General features: G+C 39.6%; 1 protein-coding gene across 1 annotated transcript in view; it reads right to left on the reverse strand.

Annotated features, from left to right (window-relative positions):
• Positions 1-9,946, reverse strand: part of LOC135404245 (sodium channel protein type 5 subunit alpha-like) — a 39,558-nt gene extending 29,612 nt beyond the window's left edge. The window contains 6 exon segments of the mRNA XM_064638920.1: positions 851-942; positions 1,178-1,306; positions 2,275-2,364; positions 3,592-3,710; positions 4,393-4,693; positions 9,863-9,946. Coding sequence (XP_064494990.1) covers positions 851-942; positions 1,178-1,306; positions 2,275-2,364; positions 3,592-3,710; positions 4,393-4,693; positions 9,863-9,867 — 736 coding nt within the window. The 5' untranslated portion in view covers positions 9,868-9,946.
• Between the last annotated feature and the right edge of the window lie 6,125 nt (positions 9,947-16,071).

Genomic DNA, 16,071 nt, shown 5'->3' on the forward strand with positions numbered 1-16,071 from the left:
CAATGACAAAGAGGGTGACTGTTTCCTGGGCTGTGTTAGGTAAAGCTTGGCCAGCAGGTCAAGGGAGGTGATCCTTCCTCTCTACCCAGCCCTGGTGGGGCCACAGCTGGACTACTGGCTCCAGTTCTGGCCCATGGACACACTGCAGAGTCCAGCAAATGGCCACAAACATGGGGAAGGGACTGGAGCAACTCTGCCACGAGGAAAGGCTGAGCTGGGCCTGGTCAGCCTGGAGAAGAGACAAATCTGCACAAATCTGAAGGGAGAGTGCAAAGAGGATGGATCCAGGTGCTTTTCAGTGGTGCCCAGTGCCAGGACCAGAGGCCATGGGCACAAACTGAGACATGGGATGTCCCATCTGAGCATCAGGAACCACTTTTCTACTGAGAGGGTGACTGAGCACTGGCATGGGTTACCCAGGGAGGTTGTGGAGTTTCTATCCTTGGAGACTCACAAAAGCTGTCTGCACCTGGTCCTGGGTAACCAGCTCTCAGTGGCCCTGCTTGGGCAGTGAGGCCGGACCAGACGACCTCCAGATGTCCCTTTCAAACTCAACCATTCTGGGATTCTGAGAAAATGCCTTACATATGAACTAAAGACCAATATTGAGGCAGAAAAATTGAATTTGAGATATTATATAAGCAGACAGTGATATCCAGGATTTTTCCTAAGAAAAAATTCGAATGATATTTTATCTCTGTTCTCCAAGCTGAATATGAAAGGAAAAGTATTTATGTATGGTTTTGACACTTAAATTACACACTTCCTATGTTTCATTCCTGCTATAATTCCATAGAAAGAATTAGCACGCTGATGAAATGGAGACACTATCAGTAAGATTGTTCCTTACCTGGTATTACTGAAATGGCTTTCAAAGTCCTCAGCACTCTGAAAGTTCGAAGAGCTGAAACATTGCCTATATTTTGAAACATAGTAACGTACCTATAAAATGAAACCACATATAACTGAATGCCAAGGATGTAACTTTTCAAACCATAACCATGTTGACCAGTCTATGACTATTTTTCTCTTTGCACATATGCAAATGGTGGTTCAAGCACAGTAACTCTTTAACAGGTAGGAGGCCAAACACTCTCAGGAATTTCAGCAACATCAGATAGTGCTTTATCTGTGGCTTTTTCCCTTCAATGTAAAAGAACAACTGAGTTGTACTTACATTACAATAATAACAGACAGATCCAAGCAGTTCCATGGATCTCGAAGGAAGGTAAATTCGTTCCAAACAAATCCTGTTGCTACTATTTTTATCAATATTTCAGTAGTATATATGGCAGTAAAAGCAATTCTGAGGAGGAAAAAGTGTATGTAAGTTATAGAAATAAAAATATTAAAGAGATTGAGTCACATTCAGGCACATTCAGGCATTTCCTAAGATTTAGTCCCTGCATGGATTAAAGGTAGAAAATGTGAAGTAAAATAGGACTGGTTACATTACTTTCAGAAGCATCATGGCTATAAGAAGATGTGTTCCTGAATTCTAGTAAGATTTCAGGTAGTAACTAGGAAAGTTCACATAAGCATATAATATTATTTCTAGGTGAAGGATAGCTCACGCTTCCTTAGAAGACATTGTTAAGACTGTGTCTGTATTCTAAAGCAGTCTGGAAAATCTCAAAGCCTCAAATTCTGGCAGAACACTAGAGCAAATATTCTATAACTGAAAGAAATACTACAGAAAATTAAGCTCTTCTTATCACCATGCTTACCCCAAGATAAAAGGGGCTCTGGGGATATTTTCATGATTTAATTGTAGAACATTAAGTCAAGTTGCATTGGATACAGTGCAAAAATAGAAAAGGTAGCAAGACATTACAAAGAGATGCCTTTCTAATGGGAACAATTGACCCAGGAGTGTCACCAGGAAACAGGAAGAAAGAACAGAATGGACATTTATCCCCTTCTAGTTTTTGCATGAGCCAACCATAACAGACATTCAGGTTATTGCTGTAGAAGGAGAGATATTAAGTTAGAATTCTACCCCACAGTCTCTCTAAAAGGGCCAACGTTCTATGCCACAGCAGATAGCAAAAATTAGCCAACACAGAGGAAAGGGCACATGGTGTGAGCCTCTAAGGCAGTGAAGCTCCACCAAAGACTGTGAGATATAATAACAATCCTCAATCTTCCTCAGAGGTCTGACTGAGTGAAATTTTTCAAGGCCCTGAATTAGATCACCACATTATTTAAATTTTTCAGTCCTGTGTGTAAATATCCACAGAAAAAGAGGAAACATACAACCAGTGAGATACTTACTCAGTCCAGTTGAGTGCTGGTGGGAGCTGACGTACAGTCATAACCACACAATTGAGTAACACGGTACATATAATAATGCCAACAAAACATGTGAATAGTAAGTTAAGAAAAAAATGCTACATTATAAAACAAGGAAGTTCATAGAAGGTCCTGATTGCCACACAAAAAGCATACAGACATTCAAATAATGACTTTGATTTTGGATATGGTCAGGACTTTTCATGTGTTTTCCAAAGAAACTAATAACAGATCAAACTTGCTTATCTGGGTAAACTTCAGGATTTACATATAAAAATGTTCAGACAGTTTCAGAAGTTAGGACTTTAGTGGGACATAGCATGTTTGACAGAAGAGATGAGAAACATAAATAAATGAAAAAAATAGTGTACTGTTATTTGAATCTTGAAAAACCTCCATTTTTTTTTTTTGCAGCAGGAGGATGGAATAAAGAGAAATGGGCCACAATTCTGTAGTAACTAGGGGGTTTAAGCCTGAGAAAACCATTTGAAAACACTTAATAACCAATTACTAGTGTTCTTTCATAAAAGTTCACCTGTCACCAATAAAACTGTTTGGCTTTTTTTTGTTTAAACTGATATGGTTCTTAAATTTAGAGTTAATTTGAAAGTGAATAGTAAATTTAGTAATTTCTTATAGCAGGCATACACATTCAAAGTCAGACATAAGTTCCATTAAAAAATCTATTTTCACAAAATAATAATTCCAAATGAAAACAGATGTTTAGCAGAAAATGCAGAAACTACTCACTTGGTGGTTTTGCATCTGCAAATCCTTCACATTCTGACATTCTCCAAACTACACTTATATTGTTACAAAAATACGAAAGATGGGCACTCTTCAGAACATTCTAAACTTGAGTGTGGAACATATTTCTTAGGAGAACATGAGACTCTTCCAGCAAAGCTTCACCATAAATCCCATCTTTCATATCTTAAAAACAAGGGAGTCCCTGGTTTGCTTTGTTTGTTAGTTTGTGTGTTTTTAATTTAACCTTGTGACCACATCAGAGATTTCGAACAAGTTCTGGAAAAGGGCTACAATATCATACAATAGCCTCTAAAGGTTGTTTCATACCAATATCTGCAAAATTGATTTTAAATATCAGCTATTTCACATTTTCACCAACATTATGCAAATATCTCAGCTGTTGTAACATTAGATTCAACAAAACTTTTAAAAAATCTGTCACAGCCATATAAGCTCTACATTCACATTAATATAAAGAGAGGAACAGAATGACAGAAAATGATACAGAATATTTTAAAATTCAAATAAGGGAAACCAGTGAAAGGATATGAATTGGTCAGAATTTTAATTGCTGCTTTTCTGACTGGATTAAAAGGACCAAATATACACAAGGCAGGTGTGGCAGTAAACCGGAAAATAGTCCTCCTTTTATTTAGCACCATAAAAGTCTAAAAAGAAAAGATTTATAGGATATAGAATATTTAAATGAACTAATTTTTTTTGCCATTTAATTGAGGAGGGATTCCAACAGCATCTACTTTAGACACTCCCACAGGCAACAACACCAACCCCTTTGCAATCGCATGGAGGATTTGCAATATAAATATGGCACAATAAACAAAGCCAACAAGACATAAAATAACAGAAAATTAATTCACAACAATGCAAATACATAGTTTTGCTACGCAGAGTGCTGGAAATATCTCAAATATGCCTCCCCTAATTGGTATAATCTTTGTAATTCAGTGAAAGCATCTGCAATTCCAGCATGATCTATTCTTGGACAGGCACTGTTTATACTACAGGGAGTTCAGCCTCACAGGCATCATAGGAATTGCTCTGCAAAACAAAGCATCCCTTATCCCAGAATATATTTCCTGTAGAAGTGTATCAATCATGTGTATTATGTCCTCATAATTAAAATCTGACTGCTGACTGGAACTGAAGATACCTCTTCATGGCATAAAGCAGAGCACACCTTAGCACTCCTGCCCCAAAAGATGTCAGGAATGTTGAAAGACCTGTCTGCACAACAATCAAAACCCAGCATCTCCCAACTAGAGCTTTTACTATCTCTTAAGAGTTCAGCAGACAAAGTTAAATCAAAGAAATGCTTTTGGAAGTTTTAACCTTGTGATCACTGTAGTACGGATCAAAATCCTCCAGGGGCTCCCCAATGAGCTCTGGTGGAATGTCCCCATAAAGGGATGGCAGCTTTTTGCAGATTTTCAAATCAAGCTGGGGAGTAAGTTGTTCTGCTTCAACTCCTTGGTCCTTATTCTTCTCTTTTTCTTTGTCTGGCTGCTTTTTTTTCTCAGCAATTCTTTGCTCAATTGCAGCCAAGGACTCAGGGGTGAAACGTCGAAAGCTGTTAGTTTCTGATGACCAACACCAGCGATCCATTTTTCCTTCTGAAGGTTTGTTTCCAGTGCTAGAGGCAATTGAAGAAAAAAAGCTATGAACAATTAGAAAATAACAGAAATAATACACAGCTTTAAACTATCTATTAGATAAATTATTTCTTCTATGAAACCCTGCATGAAAATAGAATAGAGTAGAATAGGAATAGACTATTTCAGTTGGAAGGGACCCACAACAACCATCCAGTGCAACTGACTGAGCAATTCGGGCCTGTGAGGTAATGGATAGGGTTAAAAATTAAAAGAGAATAAGAATTACAGAGAAGACCCAGTTGTTGCTTCCTGAATGGAGCATGGTCACAGTGCCCCACAATAGTTCCCCAAAAACAGTGATAAACACCTGTTATGTGGGATGAAACAGAGAACAGAGTAACATGAAGGCACTACAGCCTCCCTCCATAAAGATCCTGCAGGAAGGGAAACATGGTGACACTTTGTAGTTCAAAGACCGTGTCATATCTGCCCACCGAGGAAGATAGATGCCAAGGATAAATACTACCCAATTAAGTATTTATGACTAGATTCACTCAAACTCCACCTAAACTTAAGGAAATAGTATAAAACGAAGTTGGAAATGGAGAATGGTTGGAGGAAGATTTCCACCAATACTGCTGGATAATATGCTCCCTAATATATTGGTAGATTGTTTTGTATTAGATCTTGTGTTTGTGCTTGCTTTATAGCACTGTTAGATTGTTTTTAATGTGTTTTTGCAGGTAGACACTATCACCGACGACCTATGAATCTTATCAACCTGCCACGATTTGTATTAAAAAGAGTGTTCTTCTGTAAACTGTTAGGGTGAGCCCTTTATAGGTGCTGACAGTTTGCCAGTGGTGGAACAACACTCGGAAGGCCCACTGAGGGACCTTCCCCGATAAAGGCAATTGATCTTGAGAATCTTGGGAATCTTGTTTGGTGAAGAGTCCCCTTGTGGGATATCTGACACACTGATCAGACATACATGGTTTCATTTTCCCTGGGTCACTAACAGACAAATGAACCCCTGCGGGTCGAGAAAATCTCCCCTCTCTAATGGTTGGGCGAATTTCCTCCTGTCTTTCATGTGACCAGGCCTGACCGTGTTAAAGCCTGTTAGTAAGGGCACTCAGTGTCCAAGTGCAGCGGTTTATATTACAGGAAAAAGTGACGAAAGGCATTTTGGGACTTGTAGTCCTTCAGTACTCTGTTGCACATGCTCGATGGAGTGCTCGAATGTGATTGGTGGAGGTCACATGTTATGATATATCACAGTTTGAAATATCTGTATAAGCTCTTTTTGTTCTTAAAAAAATTGATTGCGTTGCCCACACCCAGAGTGATGGAGTCTGTGAACCCAAATGCTCTTGAGTGCATCCAAGTGCCTCTTGAGCACTGACAGGCTTTGGGCATTGATCACCCCTCTAGGAAGCCTGTTCGAGGGTTCAACCACCCTCTTGGTAAAGAAAGGCTTCCTAATGTTCCATCTAAACCCCCTACAGTGCAGCTTTGAACCATTCCCACACATGCTGTCTCTGGATACCAGGAAGGGAAGCTCAGCACCTCCCTCTCCACTTCCCCTCCTCAGGAAACTGTAGAGAGTGTCGAGGTCACCCCTTGGCCTCCTCTTTTCCAAACTAGACAACTCCAAAGCCCTCAGCCCCTCCTCACAGGACATTCCTTCCAGCCCTCCCACCAGCCTTTTTGCCCTCCTCTGGGTGCATTCAAGGACCTTCACATCCTTCCTAAATTGTGGGGCCCAGAATCTCACGCAGTGCCCCATGTGAGGCCACCCCTGTGTTTGCTCTGTTTGATGCACCCAGGATACAAGGCAAAATCAACTAGAAGCTCATTCATTTAAAAGAAAGAGTAATGTACAACAAACCCAACAAAGATCAACACCTGATTCTGGATCTACCCTGTGTAATTCAGGTTACAGAAGTGATATTTTTTTCCTTTCCAGCTAGGAAGTGACAAAATCACATCTCTATCAGAACTCTGACAGCCATCAAGTTGTTTTTCTCTGTAGATGCTTAAAGTGTCAGCAGCCTTGCACCTCAGTTACTGTCTCTCTGTACTTCCTGAAAACAGATTTTAGTTCTGCATCTCCCACCCCTGTTGCTTATATGCAGTCACAGAATGGTGGAATTGGAAAGGTCCCCGAGGCTCATCAGATCCTTCCCCTCCACAAAGTAAGGCCAACACTGAATTTGGCTGAAGGCTTTCTGCAGTTGCATTTTGAGAACATTCAAGGGGAACTTTACAGTTTAGCACACTATTGTAGATGACAATAATTTATGCGAAAGATGGAAAAAAAAATTGACTCACCACAGGACAGGATGTCTTGTCCTTTGTGACTGATTACTCCAAATTAATAAACACTTTGGTCACCACCGAGTCTTTAAAATATTGCATTTTTGATTGCTGAGGTCCAGCTGTGCTACTTCTGTTTTGCAAGCTCATATGTGGACCATGTAAGAGAATCAATACCCTCTTGTAAGGACTCTTCTTCAGATGCTGATATATTCCTTTAAAAACAATATACAAGCAAGAATGATTGTGCAACGATTTTATTTGGGTTTATGGGACTTGGGTGGTTTTTCTTTTCCTCCTCTGGGACTTTACAAGTGAGTTCAGATCTGATCTGAAACCACAGCTCAGAGATTAGAATTTGCCATGGTAACAAAATGGAACCAAAGAACTGGTATGTTGCCAAACCACACAGACCCATTTCCAGTTGAAAGCTCAAAAGGTAAAGTGAAAACCAAGATGCTCTTTCTTTTTTTTTTTTTTTTTTTAACTTTTAATAATTCTAAGAAGATCAATTTGATCTTCAAAGCAATGTTAAGGACAACAGAGAGACTGAGCTTTTAGGGAACTACATTGGCTGTAATGAATGAAGCAAAGGAAAAAGTTTTAGCAAATACAAACGTTGTTTTAGTATTACGGATTTGGGAGATGAATTTTTGAAAAAAAAAAGTGAAGACTGAATCTGACAAAAGCAGTGATCAAGGGCAGAAAAACCTTCAGCAACAGTGACCAGAAGTCATAATTGGACAAGCATTCATGGACAACGTGAGAGGATTTCTTCAACAGACCTGTACCAGCCACATACTAATGCTCATATAGAACAACAGACTTTTGGGCCTTTCAACAGCTGCCAAGTATTTACGGGTTGTGACTTGGGTTAGGAAAGAGGAAGCTAAGAATATGTGACTGAAAAAATCCTTGTGATACAGGTGGCTAAATCATTTTAAAAAGACAGAGTGACTACTCAGAATTCCTGAAGCTCAGCTGAACTCAGCCACCTCATCATAGGCTGCTGAACCAGCTGAATTTTTAAGGCAAGACACTGAGTTAAAGTGTTACCTGAGCAATTCCACAGAGACTGATCAAATTTACTGAACAAATGATGTGCAAAGCAATAGAAAGGGGTGAACAAGAAGTTATTAAATGAAGCAGACACTGGGCACTACTAAAGTACAATTTGCTATTAAAATTTCTTAAGATAAAAACAGAGCTTTAGGATAATTTTCTAGAATAGCAAAGTAATGCCAAAAAATGAATCTATTAATACAAAGTGTCAGAGACACAATTTACAAGATGCTTCCTGGGGCAATGACTTATCACTAGAGGTGATAAGTTACACATTTAGACTTTTGGATTGAAAAACAAAATACAAATTCAAGCCTTATACACAACTCCTTGATTTGGTTCCATTTATACAAATTTCAAAACTCCTTTCAGTTCCCTAAAAGCACAAAGAGTTCCTTTTAAGTGTGGCAAGGTAACAGCAATCAAACTATTGACCATTAGATCTCCAACAGTCCATAAAAGTGGAATTTAAACTCATAGAACTGCACAGTAAAACACAAGCAAAGTCAGGAAGGGGCATTTTTGAGGAGTTTCTCGAGATAGGAAAACTAGAAGGAACACAAACATAAAAAATGTCCTTATTTATGTTTCAATCTAGTTTTAGCATGTATTATAACCACTTCTGAGTCCCAAATTATTTCTATCCATTCTCTTCTCAAGAGCCACCCACCAAATATTTCCTGGATCTGAAAAAAACAGAGTAAACTAACTGTTTAATTTGGTGTTAGGATGCATTCAGTGGATTCTTCCACATGGGAACAAAGATGTGTTCGTCTCTTCATCTGGAATAAGAAAAAACGAGAAAGCAGCTCAGAGCAACACCTTAGGAAACAGGACAAGAATTCTCTCTTTTCTGTGCTGTACAATACCTTTGCAAAAGCTACAGCTGTCACGTACTCAATTTTCATAAAGACTAAATACTTCTGCTCTCTGATCACAATTTTCTTTATTTAAATCTCAATAGTCATCAGCAGATCTAAGAGATTTTAGTCCTTTATAAAATCAAACTTGGATATTCTAGAGGACTACTGCTGTTTCAAATATGCACGGCCATTTCTTCCAACTAGCACTTTATCCCTCATTCTCTACTTCACACTTGCTCCCTCAAACCAAGAAAAACTTTGTGTTTGGATTGTTTGGATAAATATCTACAACTTGGTTGCCTGGGGGGGTTTCTTTAGGGGGTGTTGTTTGGTTTGGTTTGGTTTGTTTTTTTAACAAATGTAATATACAAAGTTACTCAAAATATCCAAATAATAACATTCAATATAATACAATATGCTATATTGCATATATGCTATCACTCATTACTTCCAAAATCAGAAATGTATGCAACAGGCTGGTCTGTGCACTCCTTAAATATCCTGAAAAAAATCACCCACCAGCATTTTTGTAAGAAAAATGTTCTTTGCTATGTCGAGATAACTAAGATTAAACAGTCCTACAGCTGATTTGAGGAATGCCATGCATGAGCTGAAACAACAAAACAAGACAAAAGGCAGTCAGTAATTAATATGAAAAATATATCAATGTTGAGTAAAATGTTTTCCTGACACATGGACGTTATAGGAAGAGCTATATATTTACAGCAATACAGTGATTCTACATTAAAGGCACATTTTCTTATGCAGCTGCTCCCTGTATCTCAAATAAACAATATCTAGGACTTCAAAACCTATGTCTACATGTTTTTATATGTATAGACACACAATTGTACACACACATCCCTGAATATTTTGATCAAATTCACATAGATATAAATTAAGAAAATAGGCAATTGAGATTTCACAGTGTATAAAAATATTTAGCAAAACCAAAATACTTACAGCATTGTCTTCAAAATAAAAAACCTTCACACTGCTTTCTGAAGCTAATGTTGTCTGGCTTTTATCTCCAAAGAGACAGAAAGTCTGTTTTCTCACCTTCACCATTCTGTTCCCAAGAACATCCTTGCTCCCTGGCCATCTCCCATGCAGAAAGTTTTCTTATGTACTGCAATGCCTGGGGGAGGGATGGAGGGAGGAGCTTGGTTGCATTTCTGACAATAGTAAATGAAATTTTGTGATCTCACGGACAACACGGTACAAAAGGGAAAAGTGCTTGGGTGATACTTTGGAAGAATAATCACCTAAGTATTAATCCATTATTTTCTTTCTGCTGAAATTATAGTTACACTTATTAAAATCAAAGAGGGATTTTAGTTCAGTTGGAAATACATGTGTAAAATATAAGAAAGCAAAAGGTTTCCTGTTTCACATTTCATTCTGAGTTTTTAACCAGCTGAATTTTCAGGCATGCATTAGATATTGGCACCAAATTTACCTTGTAGCAAAAGCTTTTGGTTAGAAATTAGAGTTACATACTATTCATTTTTATTCTGTCTTTTTTATTTTTTAATATTCCCAGGCTATTGTGTATGTTTATTATATCTTTTACAGACAAAATCTTAAAGTCAAATATACTGTCTCTTATATACAAGATCAGAGCCCAAAATACAATAAGTATCACACTATAAAACCCCACAACATTTATCCTCAGATCTGAAATTGCTTGTATTTATTTAAATAAATATATAAAGCCTGCTAGCAACAGGTATTGGAAAGTAACACAAACACATTAATGGCAAGCCCTGGTGGTAGGTACAGATATTGCTCTTAGTTACATCAACAGAATCCATTATCTCTAAAGTTTTTTTCTTCTTTATTGAGGCGGATATAAAACTTTCCTGACAATAAAGGAGTTACTCTGGGTTTTGCTGGAAGAATTCTACTGAAAGAACTATGCTGTCCTTAAAAGCCAGGCTGCTCTAATGAAGGCAAACACACAAACAGTGATCAAACACTTTACTTGATAGGTACCATCAAGGAAGGAAACAACTAAAAGTGGCTTTGAAAGAGATAAAACCCTGTGTTCTGTGGGGCAAGCAATAATAAGACATTTTAAGTTGCAAGGTAAGTTATTTTTCCAGAAAGCAAGAGTATGTTCTTGAGATCAGTTCAATTAAGAGTATCATCAACTTATATATCTGTAAATCTAATCCTGAAATTTGCATACTGACCTAATTCTGTAGCCTATCCACATAGTATTCACTCAAGCACAGGAAGTTTGAGTAAGAAAGTATTTTAAAGAGAGAAAACACACACATTCATCAAAAGTTCAATGGAAAAATAAAACTCATTTTACTTACAGGCTAAAAACTTCCAGTAACTTCAACCATAACAGCTGAAAAGAAAATTACCGAAGCCTGAGAAAGACATTTCATATGTTCAAGGAATGGATGCTGCAAAATAAAGTCATGGTATCTACAACTAGATCATGTCATCCACTCATGAAGAACTCTATTGAGTTTCAAATAAATATCTTTCTGAGTGTTTTAATTTAGATCAAGAGTCTCACAGAGACAGATCATGACTGTTAATTACAGAGTTTATTGTACCTTCTGGTTATGGTTCGGTGTCCATTAGACAGCACTGACCACAAGTGAGTCTGAGACAAACACAGTGATGACAATGATCCTCCATTAAAACCACCAAATTCAAATCACTGTTCACAGAGAAAATCACACAAAACACAGGAGGAACCGTTTACATGTTGGAAACCTGAACAACTGATTCCATGACAGACAGATTTTCTCAAAAGAAAATCATAAACACTTACAGATGAATGAGAGCTTTAGCACTGTGGGTCTTCAAGTTGAAGTTAAAACCCGTCAAATGTGGACCAAAAAAATGGAACAAGTATTTAACAGGACAGAAAATTAAGTACCAAAACAACATGTGAACACTTGTGGCCTTCTCAAAAACTCAAAAATATTAGTGTCACATCACTTTAGACCTTTGTTTTTGCATCCCCACCTGGCTCTATATACATATATATGAACACATATGTACACAGGGAATTCGTAACAGATTTGCATGGGGCAATAATTCTTTATAACACAGATCTGGAGCACTGTAACAGTTGTTAATTCTGATGCTTACAGTTCATAAATGATATTTCTTACAAATTTATGTCATGAAGGAACTTCACTGCTCCACAATAAAATTTCATACTCTTTGATAATTCAAGCATTTACATTGGATACACTTGCCATGAAAATTATTTGCAGAGATTTCTGTTGACTGCAGCTGCAACTTCAGAGAATTTGCAATCCTCCTTCCTATCCCTAACCTAAACTGGCATACAGGGAATGCCATTCCCACAATTTGGGAAACACTATAACCTCTGGCAGATCCCATTAAGAGTGATTTCTAAGTAATGCACACACATTTATTCCAATACAACCTAAAATGCATCCTTCGTGGGCTGAATTAATTCAATGGCTGGCCAGAAGCTTCGGGATTCTCCTTAATTTCAAGGCTGACTAATTTCAAGACCTAGATGAGATTCCAGGAATGTCTTACAAAATATCATAACCCTGGAACAAGAGTAATAAGGGACACCAGGCAAAAAAAAAAAAAAAAAAAAAAAAAAATGGAGTGGGGAAATCCATCTTCTTTGTTACACTTGGAAAACAAAATAACTAAATATTACATACACAATAAAACCAAAAAGGACACACAGAGAAACTGATATCATGCAAAATATCTAAAGGCATGAGTCTGTCACAGAAAAAAATGAGGGGCTCTGGCAAATAAATATCTGTGAGATAAACAAAAGGTGCACCCCAGACTGTCTTAGCAAAGAATCTAAGTGTGTAAAGTACATGGTGTATTTGTCCAGACACTAATTTGCATGTTTGACATTTCCTCTTTTTTTGTGCTCTGCAATGAAATAAGAAATCACACAGACATGAAATTTGGTATTTGGTAAATAGCTAATTTACTTTACAGAACAACAGGAAATAGCTTTTATGGGAAGTACACAATAAATGCATTGTTACACAAAGTAGCTCTCTGCCTAATGATCTAATGTACACTGAAGAAGTCTGAAAATTATGTCAGTGCCTGAAATTCAAGTTATTCCCTCTGTTCCTCTTAGTGTTTGGAAAAACAGTATTAGTATTCTTGAAGCTTTTTCATTTCTCAAGAGTAAGATGCTAAAAGCAAAATATTGCTCCTACAATCTCTAAAAGATTTTCAGCGTTTCTTGCAGTCTTGCTAAGAGAGTTTATGAGATCTCACCTTTTATTGCATGGCTCCCAACATAACACAACAATGAAATGACAAATATAAGAGGCCTAGCCCCTTGGTTTCAAACCTATCTGTTACTGTAGCTCCCTGTAAAGTTAAACGTCAACATGTCAAGAATGCAACTTGTAAAAACTATGTAATACCAAACAGCTTTACAAATTAAAAACCAACAAAAAAACAGAATTGTTTTGGGCAGGAAGAGACTTCAAAGATCACCTAGTGCCAACCTCCTGCCCCTTTCACTAGACCAGGTTCCTTGGAGTCCCACCCAACCTGAATCCCTGGCCTTGAATATTTCCAGGGACTGGGCATCCAGAGCTTTCCTGGGCAACCTGTATCAGAGCCTCACAGGGGAGAATTTCTTCCTAATATCTAATCTAAACCTTCCCTCTGTCAGTTTGAAACCATTCCCCCTTGTCATCACTTGTCCTGTCACTACACAGCACTACTTGTAATTAGTCCCTCTCCATCTTTCCTGTCGTCTCCCTTCAGGCACTGGAAGGCCACAATCAGGTCTCTGCTGTGAGTGCACATCGATGGCTCATGTCCAGCCTCTCACCCACCAGCACCCCCAAATCCTTCTCCAGAGGGCTGCTCTCGATCCATTCATTCCCCAGCCTGGATTGATACTGGGCATTGCCCTGTCCCAGGTGCAGCAACTTGCACTTGGTTTTGTTAAACCTCATGAGGTTCACATGGGCCCACTTTTAGAGCTTATCCAGGTCCCTCTGGATGGCATTCCATCCTTTTGGAGTATCAAGTGCACCAGTCAGCTTGGTGTCATCTGCAAATCTACTGAGGGTGCACTTGATTCCTTTGTCTGTATCATTGATGAAGATATATGTAGGGATAGATACAATTTTGGAACAATTTGTGACAGAAAGTTAGAAAGTCAGTTTTTTCTAGGAAGGCTTTCTGCCTAAATGATAATTCTTTCTCCAAGGCAATTTCAATGCTTTTCCCCCCTGCATAGCAAGAGAAGTTCTGAGCCTTTCTCTCTGATACGTGAGAGAAGATAGTCCGGACATACACAGAGGCCTTGGGAAGGCAGAGTAGAAACAGAGAGGATAAAAGGGGCCCTGAGGGGGTGGGAACTCACCTTTTTTCCTGGGACGCCTGATGCGCCGTATCATAAAAAACTGGTTCTTGAATTGGAAATAAACCTTTTTTTAAATCCTTCCACTGCCTTGGAATTCTTGGGAAGAATACATGAGTACGTTCACTTTACATTTTTGGTGTAGAATTGGCAGTTCCCCAGAGTAACCCTGCAGTGGTTGCGGAGGAGATCAAGGACTGAGGGGGCCATGTCACCGGCCCCCTGTGTCATGAGACATCTTCAGCCTCTGTAGTTGCCTTTTTCACCACAGTGTCTCTCCTGGAAGCCTGGCTTGCCTTGAGGTCTGTGACAGGGGCAGGCCAGGTGGGATGGGTTCTGCTGACTGGATTTGGAGCCCTGGACCAGGAGATTGTGTCTTTGTGGGGCTAAGTAGTGGCCTGGGAGCAGCAAATTGATGGCCTGGAGCGTTCGCGATGCTTGGAACATGCAGCGTTAGAGGCTTTTGGCCAGCAGGGTCGGGAGCTGGAGCTTCTGGTGTCCCGCACCGCTGGCACACGGCCAATGGAACAGGGTGCAGGTACAGTCTTGCCTACCCGAGCTTTTGCCCATATGAATCCTTCTCGGGGTCCAGGGAGGTGGGATGGAAGTATTTTGACAGAGTCTTTGAACTCCGAATTTGACTGTAGGCCTAGGCCAGCAGACATTGGCCTAGTGCAAGCCCGACCCCCGATGAGACCACTTTTGCTCAGTGGGGCGGTGTGGACTGCAAAGGCGTGTTCCCCAGAGGCTTTGAGACAGTCAGGATGGCGATGGGGCCTTTGTGTATGGGAAGTTTTGCTCCCCCCTCCTTCCCCCGCAGCTGTTCAGAGCTGTCTCTCCTGGCAGGGACTGGTGTGGGGGTCCTGGCTCTGCTGGGCTGCTGTGGGGCCCATCCTTGGGCCGCAGGGGTTGGCGGCCCCAGCCCCACTTGCCGGGCTTCTGACACTGAGAAGGACTGTCTAGTTTGTTTTGTTTCTCTGGTGTGTGTTGGCCCCTTTGATGGATCTGTTTTGAGTGCTACTCGGGCAAAGATGATTATCTGCGAGTGTTCCATTTTGGTCAAGGAGGGGGTAAGTGGCGGCCCTCAGCTGCCAGGGCAGGAAGATAAAACCACCTTGGCCATGTCTGCCTGCTCAAAACTCATATAGTGTTTGGGAGGCAGCTGTTACATATGACCTTGTGGACACAGCCCACCATTTGCTTCTTGGCAGGTGCCTGCCTTAACCCACTCCCCTCTGCTTCCGTCAAGGAAGTAGTGGTATGTGACTTTTTTCTAAAGTTTTTGCAATCAATTTAATATCCCTGGGCAGAAGTGTGCAAGTGTGACACCTCATTCACCGAAGATTGACCACATTTTAAACTACACTAAATGCTGCCATCTAATGGTACCTGATCACTGAACAAAAGCTGTCGGCTCAGTCCAGCTCTCAAAGAACAAAATAGTTTCACATCACAAGCATCACTCTGCATGAAACAACACAAGCTGGACAGGAGCAGGTCTCAAGTAGAGCCACAAATATCTCTGCAACCCTCTACCCAGTGTGGCAGCTCCCAAGGGCAAATTCCTGAGTTATGCTAAGAGGTCCCATTTCCTGGGATGGTGACTCCACCAGTTCCCTGGGGAGCCGATGCTCAACCATAATAAAGCCCATTCAAACCATACTGTATCTGGACACCTAAACTCTTAGCTTTCCTATGTCTTTCTTTGTCCTGAAATTATTTTAGATTTAACAATATCTGTCATATTTAATAGTATTTAACCCAGGAAACTACAGTAAAAATTGAGTAAGTACCTTATTGTTCCTGC

The sequence above is a fragment of the Pseudopipra pipra genome, chromosome 1 (assembly GCF_036250125.1).
Source record: "Pseudopipra pipra isolate bDixPip1 chromosome 1, bDixPip1.hap1, whole genome shotgun sequence".
In the NCBI taxonomy this organism is placed as follows: domain Eukaryota; kingdom Metazoa; phylum Chordata; class Aves; order Passeriformes; family Pipridae; genus Pseudopipra; species Pseudopipra pipra.